Below are 18914 nucleotides of genomic sequence, written 5' to 3'. Positions count from 1 at the left end.
GGAACAAAGTGGGGGTAGACAAAAGGGGCTGACTACATGTAAAACATGGTCAGTCAGTACCCTTGTCTGGCTGAGCCCTGTGCCTGATCACTGCCATCTGTTCTATCTTATTATTAAATCCTTTCTTAACTATCTCTCTGTGTAATCTCATTCTCTATTCTGTGTGTATTCATGTTGCAAGGACTAAGTGCCAGCTACTGGGAGGACTGTGTGAGTGGACTGGGTGCCAGCAACTGGAGTCAGACTAGGTGTGTGCATGTAACTCACTAGCAAACTGCAAGTTGGACCAGCTGGTGAGTAGGGGGATCTGTGCAGGTGTACTAGGCAGACAGAGGGACCATGCTGGAATTCAAAGGATCCGCAAATGTGTGTGTGTTTGTGAATCCACAGACTGTTGTGTGTGTGTGCCTTCACTAGTGAACTTCTGTCTCTGCCAGATAAAGAGGAGGAAGGAGACTTGGCTGTCTGTGTTTGTGCTTTATGTGAGTCCTTTATGTATGTGCTGTTGAAGGTAGTGCCTTGTCTGTGGCAGTCTGTGTGATTGCCCATCTCAGTGTCCTGTGTATGTGTCTCTGTGATACGTGCTCAGCTTTGCTACTGGTTGAACCTCCAAATGGGAAAGTGGCAGCTATGTCCCTCAGCCTGGGCAGAAACCCCAGGTCCCTGAGCACACCAGGCTGGGTTCTAGTGGGCGGGCAGGAGGGAGTCCTGGGCCAGAGCTGCTGGAGGTGGTGGCCATTCCTAATGTCCCTTAACAATGGTCTTGAGAAAGAAGGATACAATAAAAGAAGAACTGGAAAAAATGTTCAGTAGCCACTTTTGTATCTTTTCTTAAGAATGATAGAAAAGAGTTACAAAAACTTGTGCAAGAAAAAAAGTGATGACTGGTTAACAGGCAAATCCTACAGCCGTTATAAAGTTGAAACTCCCACTGGAAGTTTGCCTGAGGACAGACAGTAGAATTGTGCCCAGTAATTCAGGTAGCTAGAATGAAAAATGTCAGTGCATAATATTGACATTAAATCTAGCTTATTCATTCCATCTACAGCACTGACATAAATGAACAAAATCTCTGAATCGGTGAAACAAAATTTATTGAATCAAAGGGAGTGAGGGGGAAAAAATTCCTCAATTGACTGAAAAGACAAATGCAGTATCTATCTTGGTATGGTGATGTGACTTGACCTTGGCTGGCCACCAGGTGCCCACCAAGCCACTCTCTCACTCCTCCTCCTCAGCAGGACAAGGGGAGAAAATAAGATGAAAACACTCATGGGTCAAGATAAGGACAGGGAAATCACTCACCAATTATGGTCACAGGCAAAACAGACTTGACTTGGGGAAAATTAATTTAATTTAATGCCAGAGTAGGATAGTGAGAAATTAGAACAAATCTAAAACACCTTTCCCCCACCTTTCTTCCCAGGCTCAACTTCATTCCCAACTCTTCTACCTCCTCCCACTCCAAGCAGCACAGGGGGGATGGGTAATGGGGGTTGTGGTCACTTCATAACACTTCCTGTCTGCCACTCCTTCCTTCTCACATTTTTCCCCTGCTCCAGCATGAGGTCCCTCCCAGAGGATACAGTCCTTCCCAAACTGCTCCCAACATGAGTCCTTCCCAGTCTGCAATTCAAGAACTGCTCCAACATGGGTCTTTTCCAGGGGATACAGTCCTTCAGGAACAAACTGCTCCAGTATGGGTCACCCACAGGCTGCAGTTCTTGCCAGGAGCCTTCTCCAGCATCAGCTCTCCACAGGTTGCAAAGTGAATATCTGCACCACTGTGGACCTCCATGGGCTGCAGGGGGACAGCCTGCCTCACCATGATCTTCACCATGGGCTGCAGGGGTATCTGCTCCTGGAGCACCTCCTCCCCCTCCTTTTTCACTGACCTTGATGTCTGCAGGCTGTTTCTCTCACATTTTCTCAATCCTCTCTCTCACAGATGCTGCAGTGATTTTTATCCTTTCTTAAATATGTTATCAAAGAAGTGCCACCAGCTTTGCTGATTGGCTCAGCTTTGGCCAGCAGAATGTCTGTTTTGAAGCTGGCTAGAACCGGCACTGTGTGACATAGGAGCAGCCCCTGCATCACCCCTCTCCCCCCAACATAAACCAAATACACTTGGAGAAAAAAGAGCTGGGATACTATGAGATAAGAAGCATCAAGAGATTTTACCCTGGGAGCTGCAGAGAAGTGTACATCTATGGGGGAGGGGGGTACCTTCCTTTCATTTAATCTGAACAAGGAAGACTGTCTTTGTATTTGCGGAATACTGTATTTCTTTTGCTTTAAATAGTATTGGCTCTGGGAAGGAGGTCACAGACCAGATATGCAAGTCTGTTAGCTGAGTTAGAATGCTGTGTGAAGTTTTGTTCCAACCTTTGATGATACAGAAAAGAAAAAAAAAAGCACAAAAAGAAGGAAAAAATATTATGACGTTTGGGACACAGGACACAAAGGACACAGAGCATCAATGGCACAATTCATCCTGCACCAGAGGATACAGACAAAACTCAGACAATAATTTCTATGCAGTTAAGCTATAAGTGACTGACAACAACATTCAGCATTCAAGAAAATGGCAGAACAAGAATCCAAAGCCTGTAAATAAATAAAAATAAAATAAAAATCACACTCTACGTTAGAAAAAAGGTCCTGGGAAATGGAACACCAAGAGAAGGAGAAATGAGGCAGATATTTCTGGAGATACTCCAGTCAAGCTAGGAAATATATCTTCCAGTGTCAGTAGTGCAACTGAGTTAACTTCAAGGGTAACCACAATGGTTAAGTTCAGCCTAGGGAGACCATTCTCCCACTGTCAGCACAGAGAAAGACAGACTCCTTTGGGAAGACAATTCAAATAGTTTAATTTTCTGCTCAGACTTGCCCTCTAGAGGAGTCTTTCCCCACTGGCTATAAAGGGAGCCTAAGAAACCTGACCGACTGACCTCCTTGGATCTAGTCTGAGGAATTAAGGGAACAAGGATATTATGGAGTAATGAGCAGTGCTATTCCTATGATTTTATCCAAGTTGACAGCTGTTTTGCTTTTTTCATGCTTGACAATACAGATTACAATTTCACTCTCCATAAAACGCATTATCCTGCACTAAGCAAAGACAAATCTCTGTAAAGAAAGTAACTGCTGCTGCTTAAAACATTACCTTACCAGTGAGATGCAGGTGCTGGCGCTGAGCCTTTTGCCAGAGAGCTTTCCTGGGTCCTTCACCTCACAATAACATAGCAGTACTTCTCCTACCTTGTTGCTTATAACATGACAAATTAAAGCAGATAGAGGATTTTAGACTTGGCAGCACAACCTCACCCCCCCACCCCCCACGTTTTTAGCATTAACCCCGCAAAAAGCAGCCAATTTTCTCCAAGGAGATGTGAAAAAACTTGGTGGAGCTAGCACATCTATTTATCATTTAGTTCTAAGAGAGAAATATACACTAAAGTTAGGACATTTGCCACATTCACAGTTCTTTGGAAACCTGACAAAATAAATTAACCTATGCTTATACAGTTCATCTCTGTCAGCATATTGTGATAAGTTTTCTTTTAACACACTAGACACAAGTACTCCTGTTTTCTGGACTTATTAGTGTCTCATTAAAAGATGAATTTTAGAAATTTTATCCTAAGAATCCAGTTAATTGTATTATCTAAAGAAACACAAATTGTTCAAATGGATAGTTTTTGGATGCATTCTGAGAAGCACAAGCACAAGACTCCCTAACATACAGTTAGATTCTTCTGCATCTACTCTCATATCTGAACCCTTAACGTACCTGCAAGGGAGGAGAAAAGGGATCTATGAAGAGCATGACCTACTTATTCCTACTCCCTCCTGTTGCTGGCTTTCCTTGCTGTGTGTCTTTTTATAGACATGAGGTGTTGGGTAACATTAGCACAGGTCTGCTTTGACACTGCAGGAAAAATACAGTTTGAGGGGGTGGGAGTGGGTTGATCCTATAGAGTCCCCATCTTTTCCATTATAAATGTAGGCAAATGCTTCTGTATCAGCACAGCAGTAATGCTTTGTGCAGGTGTAAGCAGCTGTGAAAGGTGCACAAAATTGGGAATGAGTTCAAGGAAACTGGATGAATTGTAGAGGGGATCTAAACCAGTTGAGTAAAGGAAGATCAAAAGCTACGGTCTTTTCTGTACCTCAGAGTATCACTTGTCTAAATATAATTTTTAAAAAAGAGAAATTTGGACTTGTGCTAATTGATGTGAGGTGTGAGCCAGATGCAAACCTGCTTATAGCAAGTAACTTTTTCAAACTGTCAAGGGATTTTCTTACCTTGTCAGATCATCAGAGCTAATGTGGCTTGTGTCTGGGAGCCTACCAGAAACCTTGGGATGTCACCAGACATCAGTAAGGTATCCTAGGGGTGGGGCACACAGAGTGCAATTCACACATGCAATGGGCAAAATACAAGCCTTCAAAAGAGATCAGGCACAAGTGAAAGTAAATACGACTTTTTCATTTAATGGAAAATTCACTAACTTTGTGTCTATTCTCCCATCTTAGAAATCATCCAAGTTCTTTGTACAATAAACAGGTAAAATAGCACTAACTCCCAGAGAGTCGCGAGAAGTCATGAAAGAGAAGGCACTAGCTTTTCCTATTGCTCTTTTACTCCGGAAGAAGATTGAGACGAACAGGAAGTAGGGAGAGGGGAAGCAGAGGAAAATATTCTGATCCCTATTGTATAGTTTTTACATAGTGCTCTTCCTTCTCCGACTGTGGGTATAGCGTTCCTGCTTTTTCCTCTTTTACACGCAGATTTCTCGCAGGGGTGGTGCTACTATGTCGCGACGGCGACGGCACAGTGACGAGAGCGATGGTAAGTATGGATGGAGTGAGTTCCAGGGTCTGGACTCCGCGTGCCCTGCGCTTGGGGCCGTGTTATCCTTAGGGCTGGGGGAGTGGTAAGTCTCGGCTGAGATAACTCCCCGCGTTGCCTCGCATTTGGTTCGGGGTGGTGGCGGCTCACACTGTTCCTCTGTCAGGACTTGTAGGGCGTTCTGGTGCAAGGAATCGGCTTACGTAACTGGGGCTAAAGACTGCCCTGAGCCGTTGCTTCGGTCTGCCTCAAATACGGGGAGCGCCTTGGGTGAAAGTAAACTTATATCAGAGCACTCAGCTCTGCATATGTGTAGTCAGAAGGATGTACTCTCACATCATGTAGAGGCTTTAATGGAAAACGCTCAGAAAACATTGAGAATGGAGAATAACTGACTTCAGAAACTGAAACAAGTGCTGTTTCTCTTTATAACATAAATCTGCATGAGTGGAGAGTTGGACAGTTTTGTGACTAGCTTTTTCAGATTTTCATTGCAAAGATAAACTGGTTTTTAATCACACTTTTATTTTTTAATTGCTTTGATGTGCAGTTTTTTCTAAGCTTATAACCCCCCTAAAAATATAAACAAGGATTCTTAATATCTTTTTTTAATGTATGCTGAAGAAGGTGTTATTAAGCAAAATACACAGTAACTGATAACTCTGTAAAGTATGCTTAGTTTATCTCACATATACTGTCTCATACAATAGTAGAAATGCAGAATTATTTCTGAACAAAATTTGAGATAGCTACAATGTTAACTGTTTCTACTTCATGGATTAAGTCATCAGTAACATGGCTATACTTTTGTTTTTCTTGTTTATTGAGTCAATTTTGAATGCTTTGTCAGGACTTAAAGTATGTTGCTGGAATGGTAAAAGTATCTAGAGAGTTCTTTTAGAATAAGCAGGTGTATTGGGTCTGGCTGGGATGGAATTAACTTTCTTCATAGCAGCCTATATGGTGCTGTACTTTCAATTTATGACCAAAGCAGTGTTGATAACACACCAACATTATTAGCTATTGCTGATCACTTCTTGCAGTGTCAGGGCCTTTTCTTTTTCCCACTTTGCCCCTCCAGTGAGTAGGCTGGGGGGCAGACAAGATGTTGGGGAGGGGACACAGCTGGGACAGCTAACCCAAACTGACCAAAGGGATGTTCTGTACCATATAATGTTATACTCAGCAATAAAGGTTGGGGGGTAGTCTTTCCAAAGTGGTTGTCAGACTGGATAGGTATTGGTCTGCTGGTGGGAGGTGGTGAGTGACTGCCTTTGTATCACTTATTTTCCTCCTGCCCTGTAGAGAATTGAAGTCAGTGGGTTGATTAGCATTGATAATATGCAGTTGTGGCCTTGCCTCGCAGGCAGTGGGTTGATTGACATGGATGATGTGCAGCTCGTTCCCACTAAGTAGTTAAATGCCACTGAAGATGGGGGGGGGGGGGGGGGGGTTGGATGGAAGAGGAACATTGTGGTCTGACCTCTGGAGGATGGAGAAAACAGCATGGACAGTAGAATCTGACTGACAGTAAAAGCCTTGTTGCAGCCTACTAGTTTGTTTGTGCTGCAATGCTGCCCTTCTTCACTCATTAAACTGCTCTTTATCTCAATTAATGAGTTTTCTCACTGTTGCTCTTCCTATTATTTCTTCAATTGTGTTGGGGGGTGGGGGGAGTGAGTAAGTGGCTGTGTGCATGCTTGGCTGCTGGCTGGGGTCAACCCACCACAGCAGGCAAATAACATTTAATGTATTGAAACAGGGCAAACTCGCAAAAGGAGGAGAACGTCTGAGCCATCTGAAATTGAAGAGAGACTTGAATCTTTAATATGCAGAGTGGGAGAGAAGGTATAAATACTATTTCCATATTGTTTTGTGACTTGGGGTCCTTGAATGTAATATGTTGTTTTCTTTGGTTTATATGTTTTAATGTGTTAATAGAACATTAGCGATCCAAAAGAAGAAAATCCATTGGAAACTTCCTAGCTGGAAAATTGTTGGCCTCAGTAAAACTTCTTTTTTTTTTCTTTTTAAAAAAAAGAAAATTCTTAAGTGCTATCCCTCTGATACCCCTCTGCTAGTTATACTTCAGCATTGTATCATTCCAACTCTGAACTTTATCACTGCTTCCAGTTTTTTTGGGGAGTAGAGGGAAGCTAATGAGATACATACCCAAACAAGCAAACAACAAAAGGTTCCACCACTGTCACAACTGATCTTGGGACTTGGCTGGGTTTGGTGCTTTTAACAAGCATAGAAAAAAGGGTGACAGCAAATATTATGGGTCTTATACATTAATTTAAGCCACGTACAAGCTATGTAGTTGTTTCACTTCCCCTAACGTCATTAATGTAATGTTTAATTTGGTTACTGAGAGACCTCTGAAGCTATGTTAACTCTTCCTAGGAAAACACTAGAGCTCCTTGCTATGGAAAACTCACAATTGAAGCTCCTCTTAGTCATTTTTGCTTCTTATTTCTAGCAAATGAGAAAAATTGTGAATTCCTAATGGGATTTGAACCATTGCTAACAGGAAAAAAAATGCAAAGTAATATTTTGTTTTATCCTATTTGCTTGTCTTCTGTTTGTTACTATGGGAATAGTTGATATACCTGATTGATGAGAAGACACCATTTTCTTTCTTAGAGTACTTCCTCTCTGGAGAGCAACTTGGAAGGTCTAGCTGGTGTCTTGGAAGCTGATCTACCAAACTATAAAAGCAAGATATTAAGAATTCTTTGTGCTGTGTACGTATGCAGAAGATTTGGGAGGTGCTCTGTTATCTATGCTAAATAGAAAAGTTTAAGTATTTGAAGCACTTTAAATGGTGTGAACAGCTTTTAGTTCTTGAACACTGTTATTGCTTAGGGTTTGTCTTACTTCGGGCAAAAGAAATTTGAGAAGCTTAGTCTGTTGGCTTAGGCATAAATCAATGAAAATATCCATGTGCAGTACTCCTACTTGAAATGTGTGCACGAGGTCATAAGCAAAGTAGATGTCAGAGCTGCTTTCTTGTTGCTATGGGGAATATGCTGGGTAGTATCTTGTTTCTGAATTGAATGGTCACTAAGGAAAACAAAAATCTGTTAAGTGCTAATTGTTATCTGTGTATTTCTACTTTTCCTGTTCCCTTTCTTATGGGCTGAGGTGCTCCTTTCTCCATGAACCTACCCTGTATGTAATAGTGGAAAGATGAAGGGACTAGAGGTAGGATCTGCCCTTGGCTAGCAGCACTTCTTCCTCTCCCTAGCAAAGTCCTGGAACAGAGTTGCTTTGTCTGTTGGGCCATTGGGGAAGTTTCCCAGGAGAGTATTGTGTGGGGTCTGCAATAGTATACCACATTGGGGGTGGGGGTGTTTCAGTGCCAGCTTGTGCTATAGCTGTAAGGAAACTTTAAATCAATTTTGTAGCACTGTTCATAAACATAAATCAAACAGTACATGTTTCCAACAACAGCTGAATGCCTTTGAAGGCATGGAATTAGCTCACACATTTACAAAACATTTGAAGAAAATAAGTGGTTACAATAGGATCTAACCTGTCTATTTCTTTAAGACCTTATACTGAAAATTGCTTACTTAAGTTCAAGATACTTACAATCAAATTTAATTTTTAAGTGATGTAAAAAGTTTACATGTCTTGCGTATTCTTGCTGTTCTAGCATAATAGAATGGCTGACATGCTACACTGAACAAGTTGTCTTAAATGGTATTGTTCAGTCATATTCCCATAGAGTATATAAAACATTGGAAAACGAGGCAGAATAGTCAGAATGGTTACTAATATATATATATTTAATTAACAGATTTTTGCTTTAAAGTGACTGATATTTTAAAAATCTGTTAAATTATATATTTGGGCAGTACTTAAAATTATATTACTAGAAGCTTTTGTCAAATGTCATTCCAGTCTTATACCTTATGTCCTTTGCTTCAATAACAGCTTTTGTCCAGATTAAAAGTTTTTGCTGAGTTGGAGACTGCAGCTGAAAATGTCTTAAAGTGTAGTTGCTGTAGGTTTTAGAATCTACTATAATCCTAAATGCTTATGAGTTAAAAATAAAGAGAAAATTTATTGAAATGTAGTTAAAAGAAGTGTATATATTCCTAAAGAATTATAGTCCTAAAAAGGATGTTCTGTAATTTTTTGTCGACAGGACACATGAGGTTAGCAGTTTACCTTGCTTAAACACAAGAGAAGCATAACATATACAAAGCAGATTCAAAGATGCTATGTAAATGCAATGATTGGCATGTGATAAATGAACATCTAACAAAATGCTTGGATTTCTTCATTTAAACCAGTGCACGTCTATTACCAGAAAAGCTTACCATTTACACAACGTTAGTTGGGTTGCTGAATGCCAGGAACTACAACTTTGGTGGGGAATTTGTAGAAGCCATGATTCGTCAGCTCAAAGAATGTTTGAAAGTCAACATGTATAATGAAGCTGAGTACTTAGTAAGTGGAATCTTTCACATCTCTCTTTCCTCTAGTCTTCCTCTCCTCGTCCTCACCCAATATTACTTGCTCTTTGACATCCAGAGGGGCTGGAGGTTTTCTGTATGCAACATGGTTATCCCAATTCTGGGTTCTTCACACAGTGTGCAAGAGCAGATCCACACACCCAGTTGAGATACTTGTTTATTGCATGTCTGTGCAGAGATGGGTGCTAGGTGGTGAATCCACAAAGCTAGCATGTCTCTTAACACATAGTAAAACTTTTTATACAATTAACGTTTAGTCACACTTAATTCTCATTGGTTCTTACAAGCCTTGTCTCCATTTAAAGTTACAGTGGTGTGTTTTTTACCATGCATGTTCTGTGGGGAGGGGGCTTTATTAGTAGGGGGCTCTCTTTGCTCGAGGGTGGATCTTTTAGTATGCTACTTAGGATAATTCACACACAGTTCCAGTAATTTTCTGTTTGGTCTCATTAACCTTTTGGTTCTCCTTGAGCTTATCTTGTTATGCCCCAGCTTGACATATTTATGGTGTCCATTCCTTCTCCCAAGGTCTTGTTTTGTTAACTGTAAGGATTTAACTAACATCCTCTTTTTTTCAAAATTTTCTTGTTTTTCACTATATTTACATTTTTCCCCCTCTCTTTTTTTCTTTTTTGAAGTAAATCATTCTTAAATCAGCATGGTCTTTTCTGACATCCCCATGTAGTGCTCCATAGGCATGCCAGGAGAAAGTGTGTGGGTATTCCTAAGGAGAGGAAAATTTAGGTTATGATTGCAAAACTGATCTCCAAACTGTGTGTGAAATTTCCCACAGTCAAATTAACTCTTGGGAAATCAGAGGTTTTCTTTTTCTTCCTCCCTCCTAGTTTGTTCTACAGGAGAATGTAGAAGGTGAATGAAAGCTATTGATTTCTACTGTGCTCAGAGACAAATACTGATCCTGTTGGGACCCTTTATTTATTTGTTTGGTGGTTGTTTTAAAGACAGCTTATTCCCAAGTGGATAGGTTTTATTGGATGGCTGTAATCAGTTCTGTATGCTCATCCTGCTTGTGAGTAATGAAGACCAAGTGGATAATTTTCAGTGCTGGCTCCTTTTGAAACCACTTCAATTTGATTAGCAGTATACCATTAATTTGGTGCCTTGTTAAAACACGACAGTAGCAGTGGTTTTAAGGGTCTGTCTGTATGAAACTAGTTCAAGTTATGAATAAGTGACTGTAGAAATGCATTTTGTATGAAAGTCCTGTATGAGCAGCATACTGATTTAACACTGATGTGTACTATTATTCTCTGGATAAATGCAAAAAATAAATTTCCATCTTCAGTCTTGCATACTCTGTGCATGTTACTCTGTGTGTGACACCCCCAGCAGCTCCTCTGTCCCACCCCTTGCCCACTCCCCATGTCTCTCTCTGACTCTCACCCCTGCCCCATGTCATGCTCTCTCGCTCACAGGACCCTGCCCCGTGTCTCATGCATGCTCTTTCCAGCCCCTGCCCTGTGTCTTCTGGCTATTTCTTTCTCTGGCTTGTACCCTGTGTCTCACTCTTGCTTGTTCTTTCTCCAGCTACCACCCTGTAGTGCGCTCTGGCTCATGCCTTGTGCCCCCCTCATTCTTAGGCTTGCTCGTTCTCTTGCTCCTGCTTTCTCCAGTTTCTTCCCTGTGATGTTATTTTGCTGATTGACTGTATACGAAGTAAAAATGAATTCCAAATCAAATATAAGAATAAATGCAGTTTAGTACATTATAATAAAGGAAAAATAGCATGGAATATGATAAAAGGAAACGGTACTAGTCATGCACAATATGATAAAAGAGCAATAGGAGTGAAGCACCAAATCATTACTGCAAAGCATTACAGACACTAAGAAAAGGATACATCACCAATTACCACCTTAACATCATCCAGGCCCACACTTTGGCTGAGAAGTCCCATTGCAGCTGGCACCAGGAGTCTCTCTGTAACAGGGAAAATTCCTATGCAGTGCGTCTACCCATAGGTGCTTGCCCACCTTTATACTCGGTGAAAAACAAAAATAGTTTACATACCTAGTATATGTAAACTTTTACATTTAGGCTAAGTGCAGGTGTGCACTGTCTCATGATTCGTAAAATTTGCACACGCCAGGGGCATTGGCCAGATGCCTGAGCATGGTGGAGTTACTGTCATGACATAGCTGCACACAGTATTGATTGTCTGGATCTTCCTCCTCATATCTTGCTTGTTTGGGGGGCTGAGGACAAACACCACCTGCTCATTAAAGTTGTCCCTGAGCTCCCTGTCCAGGTTAAATGATTCATAATTAAAGACAAAGGCTTTTTCATAAGCAGTAATCAATTTAAAAAATTTGAACCACAGATGTGTTCTAACTATTGTGTACTGGATTGCATTCACTATGTCTCACTCAACTTTCTTCAGCAGTCAACTGTTGGTGCCCTCTATTTTGTTCTTTCTTGAGCTCCCACCCTGTCATGCGCTCTAGCTCATGTGTTTTGGCTTGTGCATTCTTGCTGCTGCTTCTCATGTTCCCACCCTGTGACACATTCTATATTGTGCCCTGTGTCTCGCTCTCACTTCTTCAGCTGTCACTGTCCCCCATCCATTTCCACCCCTGCTCTGTTGTGCTCTCTTCCCCCTTTCCCCCTCCCTCTGTGTGTACATCCACCTCACCTCCTTTGAAGTTGAATTAATGCTTGTTTCTTTTTGTGTGGTTGGATGCAAGAGTATTGATTTAAAAATTAATAAAATAACATTTTTGTTGTTGTTCAATAGGTTCGTTTTCTATCTGATCTTGTGAATTGTCATGTAATAGCTGCACCTTCAATGGTAGCCATGTTTGAGAACTTTGTGAGTGTGACACAGGAGGAAGATATACCACAAGTAAGCATAGTAACTGCCATCTCAAGTGTTGTGCTGTTTTTACACAATTTCACTTTATCATGAAGAAAACATTCAGTTAGCATGAATAAAAGGATTTTGTGAGTTAGACAATACATGCATACAGTGAACTACTTAAGTGTTCTGTAGTGAGGTAACTCAAGTAAATTTCTTTTCCTTTGCTTCTGGCAAGTCTATAATACTCAGTGAGTTTTGCCAAGTTTATTGAACAGTTGTAATATATAGCTGGTTTGCAGAAAGATTCTAAACGTATATTTGTTTTCTTATGTGTGCATGTCATGTTTCAAATAAAATGTAACATCTTTCAGGTAAGAATATATTTTTTCTTTGGCTGCCAATCCAGCTAATACACTGTGACTGTGGACTATGGGAATTGGGTTTAGCTATTTCTTTGCTGATGAGTGCATTGCAGTAGCCTAAATATTTCATAGATCACATTAAGGTCACTGTAACAGTGATGCACCTTATGGGTTGCATAACTACTTTATGGAAGGGTCAGTTATTAAATTGTTCTGTTGATAGCTTAGTTCAACTTCAGTTTCACTTTTTTTTTCTTTGTTAACAGTTTTAAGAGAAATTTGTCAGGAAATTTGGCATTGGTAACTTTGAATGATTTAAGTAAAGAGACTCTAGAAGGGTTTTGTGTAGGTCTCCAAATATATTGTATGTCTAAATGTCTGCCTCTTGAATTATACATTCCTGTTTTCAAACAGCCTCTTGACATGTTTTCAGGAACTTGAACTGTCACATGGTTGTAATCCCAAGTATTGATTGCCGATTTAACTGGAGTTGATCTCTGTATCCCTTTAAATAATAATGCATTTGCTACTCTTTGCATTGAGACAAATTCAATAAGTTTGTCAAAGAAATTCCTTTTTAATTTATTTCCTGTAGGTACGATGTGATTGGTATGTGTTTGCATTTCTGTCATCTTTGCCTTGGGTTGGAAAGGAGTTGTATGAGAAGAAAGATGCTGAAATAGATCGCCTCTTGTCCCACACAGAAAGTTATCTGAAGTAAGCTATAACCAGTAAAAATATATTCTTTCTGGTACCTATTCAAGTATGGATCAAAAGCTTTGATTATTGTTAATTTATAAATACTCTAAATTCTGAGACAAAAACAACTGTGAGGAAAAGACTCTGAAAAATAAAATAGATGGAGAGGTTTATGAATCTAAATGACTTAAGTATCACTCTCAACTTCTCTGTGTGTTGAAGGTAATATTTTCTTGATGCATATATGTCTACATTGTTATGACTGGGCTGCTGGTCACCTGTGTCTGTGCCTGTCTGTTTGTGTCTGTGTCTTTTTCTCTAAGTGATTTGAGTTAACATTGCCATTGAGACTAGGCGTCAGTGATAATTTAAATGTTCACAAACCTGCTTTTATATTACTGCAGATCTCATCAGCTTAATAGACCAAATAGTAGTACATTCACAATAAGAAAACATTGCTTTCTTAGATCGGCTTTTTAAGTGTTAGATTTTTTTCCTATATAAACAGGCGTCGCCAGAAAATTCATGTACCCATGTTACAAGTTTGGATTGCTGATAAACCACATCCACAAGAAGAGGCAAGTAGGCTTTATTTATTTTGTACTGTATAAAAGATGCTTTAAAATAATTATTTAGCTGAAGTGTTCTTCGGAAATTTTAAAATAAAGGTGATTTAAGAAGAAATTTAATTCTTTCTGAATCACCCTCCCATGTGTCTTTATTCCAAATGGATTCTAGGTAAGAAGTTCTCTTAAGTCTTGGGCTAAAACTTAGAGCTGCATTGGGTGAGTGGGAGAGCATTTTGTTGCTTGGTGACAGTCCCCTTTAGGAAATGCTGCTAAACAAGGAATTGTCACTGAATATAATGTTCTTGGGAAATGGGGTTACAAGGCTCTGTACTGAAAGTACCTTTTGGAGAAGGAAGATGTAATTTACCCATTAAAATGTTTCCCTTCCACAAAAAGAAAACTATTAGAGTGTTCTTCCTGTGGTACCTTTGCTTTTTACAGCTCTAGAAAGTGCTAGACAAATACAGGCAAATGTTATGCAGCACTAATTGCACCCTCTTTCATAATTAAACCAAAAGTATTAGAGGGGAGAGGTGGCTGATATGCTTTTTTTTTCTTTTTTATTGAGCTTTTTACTTTTTCCTCCACTGGACTCACTCCCGTATAATATCAATGTCTGCCTTGTACTGAGGAGCCCAATACTGGACACAGCACTTCAGATGTGGCCTTAAAAGTACTGAATAGAGGGGAAGGATCACTTCCTTTGACTTGCTGGCTATGCTCTTGCTGATAAAGCCCAGAATGCGGATGGCTTGTTTTGCTGCAAGGGCACACTGCTGGCTCATGTTTAACTCGTTTACCAGGACCCCCAGGTCCTTTTCTGCAAAGCTGCTTTCTGGTTAGTCAGCCCCCAGCATATACTGATGTATGGGGTTGTTCCTCCCCAGGTGTAGGGTTTGGTGTTTGCCTTTGTTGAAATGCATGAGGTTCCTGTGAGCACATTTCTCCAGCCTGGCTATGTCCCTCTGAACATCAGCCCTGCTCTCTTTGTACTTACTGCTCCCCCCAATTTGGTATCTCTTAGACTGTATTTAAATCTTTAATTGTAGTATTGAAATAATGTGGGTCTTTTTGTAGGTGGAATGAATGTTGACTGAATTAATATTGATGGAATGAATTTGTGTATCACACTTGGACTCCTGGACTGCACTCTGGTGTTTATTTTATTAGTAAAATGGCAGATGCCTTTAATGTGTGAAATTAGGAGCAAGATTGCTGTTCAGAGTTGTTGTCTCTTGGTTTACTGAATCATTAGATGGCTTCTAATAAGCAATTTAAATAGGTGCTTGTTTGGTTTTTTTCTGAATGCAATAAGGAATTTACCTAAATGTTTGCTAGTCCATACATCGCAGGGAGCTACAAGTTCAGTTATAAAATTCAGCATATCTGAGATTTTGTGTCTTTTCCTTCAGTACTTGGACTGCCTTTGGGCCCAGATTCAGAAGCTGAAAAAAGACCATTGGCAAGAAAGACATATTCTGAGGCCTTATCTTGCCTTTGACAGTATTCTTTGTGAAGCATTGCAGCATAACCTGCCTCCATTCACTCCTCCGCCTCACACGGAAGATTCAGTGTACCCAGTGCCAAGGGTTATTTTTCGGATGTTTGACTACACAGATGACCCAGAGGTATGTATTTTCTAGGGTGGAACTGAATGTGCAATGGGGTGGTGGTTGCGAGGCAGTGCTGGTCAGGATGCAGTATCACCTTTCCCAGAATGGTTATCAGTGTGAAAGTCAGAAGTAATTACACTTTGATACTGCTGGGGAGATTAACTAGATGACAGAGCTAATACTGACAGGCAGATTATTGAAGTTTAAAATTTAATAAGTGATTTTCAGATGTTTTCATTAAGGATATGTCTTGAATGGATTCTTTGATGTCTAATAATATAAATGTGTTCAGGTAGTAGCCTCTCCTTCTGTGAGGATGGTGGTTTGGGTTTCATCAGCCTAGCTGCACATAGGAACTTTATACATTGAAGATTATCCTCTACCCATCTGTTCAAATTGATTAATATAGAACATGGAACATAGTGGTTGACCTGGGTTAGATCAAAAGTCCATCTAGCCAAGTTTCTGTGTCCAGCAGTGGCTAAGAGCAGATGTTTTGACAAGAGAACTTATGCATAGAGGAAGAAAAGAAAATGCTTTCCCCAAGTGCTTTTTCACCTGTTTGCTTCATTTGATGGCCCTCAAGTCTTGCGTTGAAAGAGACAACAAACATTTGTTCTCTCCAACCTCTCTAGGCAATTCATCATTTATAAAATCTCTAGCATATCCTGATTCAACTGTGTCTTTTCTAGGTTGAATGATAGTAGCCTGTCTAATTGTACCTTATACAGAAGCTGTTCTATACCCTAGGTCATCACCATCACCTTTTTCTGAAACTTTTCCAGTTCTGCTACATCCTGTTGGGGGAGGGGAGAGTGGCAAGTATGAGTAGAACTGCATATGGAATGGAAGATGTGGATGCACCATGAACCTATACAATGGCATAATGTTCAGTGGTGTTCCCTATTCCTTTTCTGCTAAGTCCAGTCTGTTATTGCATACTGAGATAAGGTTTGTATAGAACTATGTTACAACCAAGTTTGCATTCCTGAACAGTAGAGGGCAGTTCAGTGTTCACCACTTTATATGTGAAGCTGGTCTATTTTTTCCCATCTGTAGGGAGAAGTCAACCAGTCATTTTATGGTTATCTTCTACTTTAACACCCAGACACCAAGTTTCTCAAGATTTTTTTTTATCTGCAATTTTCCGTTAATGGTCCTTATTGTTACCAAGTTATTTAAAAGTAGCATCTGCAAGCTTTTTCGTATCCAACGCCTGCTCCCTTTCCAAATAATTTGTGGATCTGCTGAACAGCACAGGTCCCTGGATAGATTTCTGTGGGATTCTGCTGGTGACCCTCCTCTGCTGTGAGGACTGATTACTTATCTTTTAACCAGTTATTTTTCTGTGTAAGGACTTCCCCTCTTGTACTGTGGTTGCTTAGTTTACATGAAAGCCTTTTGAAGATCTAGCTAGGCTGTCAGCCATGTTTCTCATACACACGATTGTTGACTTTGTTAGAGAACTCCAATAAGTTTGAGAGGCCTGACTTTACAAAAGCTGTGCTACTGCTTCTCCAAACAGCTTCTTAATGCTATTATTTTCTATTAGTTTTCAATAATTTTCCCAATATGGAAGTCAGCCTTGTTGGTTTACAATTTCCTGGAAGACCTTTGCAATTGATATAATCTTAGTTGATTTTGAATGAGAGGATATGCATCTCAATTAATAGCTCAGCTATTTCATTCTCAAGTTCCTTGAACTCTTCAGTGGGTAATCACTTGTTGGCACGTGTTGCAAAATGAGTGGTTTATGTCAGGTCGCTTAAAGAATCACCACTAAGGGTTTGAGTGAAATAGGTTTAATATGAATTTGTGGAAATGCAACTACACAAGATTTGATGGCAAGGTTCACTCTATTATTTATTATGTGGACTAAATGCACAGAGATAAATCAAATTGAAATTGAGTCAGAACAGAGTTGGAAATAGCTTATAGAGATCAAATGCGTAAGAGAGTAAAGGAGATCCTTCTGTTGAGTCACGAGGTTTAGAGTGGACCCCCTTGCTTTCTAAATTCTCATAAAGTTTAGGTGCAGCTAGATCCAGTCTTAGTTTCAGACTTGGTCAATGGTTTATGTCTAATGGGAGAGATATAGAGAGTGGGATAAAGAGTAAGGGAGACCCTTCTACTGAGTCATGAGGTTCAGGGTACACCCCCTTGCTTTCTAAACTCTCAGAGTTTATGTGCGGCTAGGTCTACTCCTAGTCTCAGACTTGGACAATGGATTAGATCTAGAGAAATATAAAGAGTAAGGGGAATTCTACTGTTGAGTCATGAGGTCCAGAATAGACCTCCTTGCTTTCTTAGACTCTTACGGAGTTTAGGTACAGCTAAGTCCAGTCAGTCTCAGACTTGGACAATGTCTAAAGGGTAAGGGGGGAGAGAGAGAGGATTTTTTCACAATTCAGGATTATCCATAGGATTTTGGCAACAAAACAAATCAATGGAATTTGTTCAAATTACTAGAATAACTTAACCAGTTCAAGATTGTAATACTTATTTTGACAAAGGTATACCTGTTAAAAGTTCCCCTTGTGTTCAGTGAAATACACCTTTTGCATTCCTCAGTGGGTGAAGGGTTGAGCCTTGAGGAGCAGGGGTATCAGCCCAGGCCCTGTTGTCAGCTTTCAGCGACAGTCCCCCTAGTATCGCAAACTTGGTAGTTCACGAGCTCTGAGCAGCGTCCTGCTCAGAGAGATGCTGGCCGCAGCCTGCTGTGGTCCAGGAGAGCTCAAAAGGGTCTCACTTTAGGACTGCTGTGAGATGATTGGTTTTAGTCATCAGTAAATTTCCATTCTCGCTGCAACCTGAGTTGGTAATATTTCAAAAATTCCAAGATCAATGCTGTCATTCCACTTGGGTTACCACTTGGACTACGATCCAGGCAAGAGTGTTCTGTGGTTGTCAGGGAATAACTGATTGTCTCCATTCTCATTCCCTGCTCCAGCCAGTCAACGGGAGTTTCAGTAGACAGTGTCTGGGGTGCTTAACCGCCCAACTCATTACTCAAGCTGCCAAGTCCTAATCGGTATCTCCTGGGGTTGTAGAACAGCCCAGACCAAGGGGGAGAAGTGCGCCACCACAATCCACCCCGTTACTAAAGTCAATCTATCTCTCATAGAGTGGTAGTGTGGTCGCCTCTTGCCTCTATGCTTATAAACAGAGTGATGTTATATTCCAATTATGATTAGAGGGAAGCTGCCTTTTGTTAAATGTGATTCTTAAGCAGTGTTATATATGCAAGGTTTTTGTAAATGGTGTTATCTGCTTAGCTGTCCTCCATACCTTAACATATAAAATAATGTTTAACACTAACCATAACACAACAGAGATTAATAAAATTATGATGGGATGTAGTATTTGATTCAGGATTCCTATTGCTGTCGATGACTATCCGAATAAGGTATCCCACCAGTGATGTTCTCTGTCTTTCTTCACTCTTTCTAGGACATGGTGAATCTTCTCTGTATCATGATGGATGGTAATTAGTATTTTGCCCATTGTC

At 40.3% G+C, this 18914-nt stretch overlaps 1 protein-coding gene across 1 annotated transcript in view; it reads left to right on the top strand.

Moving 5' to 3' along the window:
* The first annotated feature begins 4679 nt into the window (after nt 1–4679).
* The window catches only part of LOC129783142 (nuclear cap-binding protein subunit 1-like), a 63928-nt gene continuing 49693 nt past the window's right edge, over nt 4680–18914 (top strand). The window contains exons 1-8 of the mRNA XM_055792943.1: nt 4680–4858; nt 6621–6706; nt 7505–7605; nt 9163–9319; nt 12101–12208; nt 13121–13242; nt 13733–13802; nt 15206–15421. Of these exons, the coding sequence (XP_055648918.1) occupies nt 4822–4858; nt 6621–6706; nt 7505–7605; nt 9163–9319; nt 12101–12208; nt 13121–13242; nt 13733–13802; nt 15206–15421 (897 nt within the window). The 5' untranslated portion in view covers nt 4680–4821. The remainder of the gene's footprint in view (nt 4859–6620; nt 6707–7504; nt 7606–9162; nt 9320–12100; nt 12209–13120; nt 13243–13732; nt 13803–15205; nt 15422–18914) is intronic.

Source organism: Falco peregrinus, chromosome W (genome assembly GCF_023634155.1).
Source record: "Falco peregrinus isolate bFalPer1 chromosome W, bFalPer1.pri, whole genome shotgun sequence".
Classification (NCBI taxonomy): Eukaryota; Metazoa; Chordata; class Aves; order Falconiformes; family Falconidae; genus Falco; species Falco peregrinus.
The sequence above is the reverse complement of the archived record's forward strand: the minus strand, read 5'-3'. Positions and strand labels throughout refer to the sequence as shown.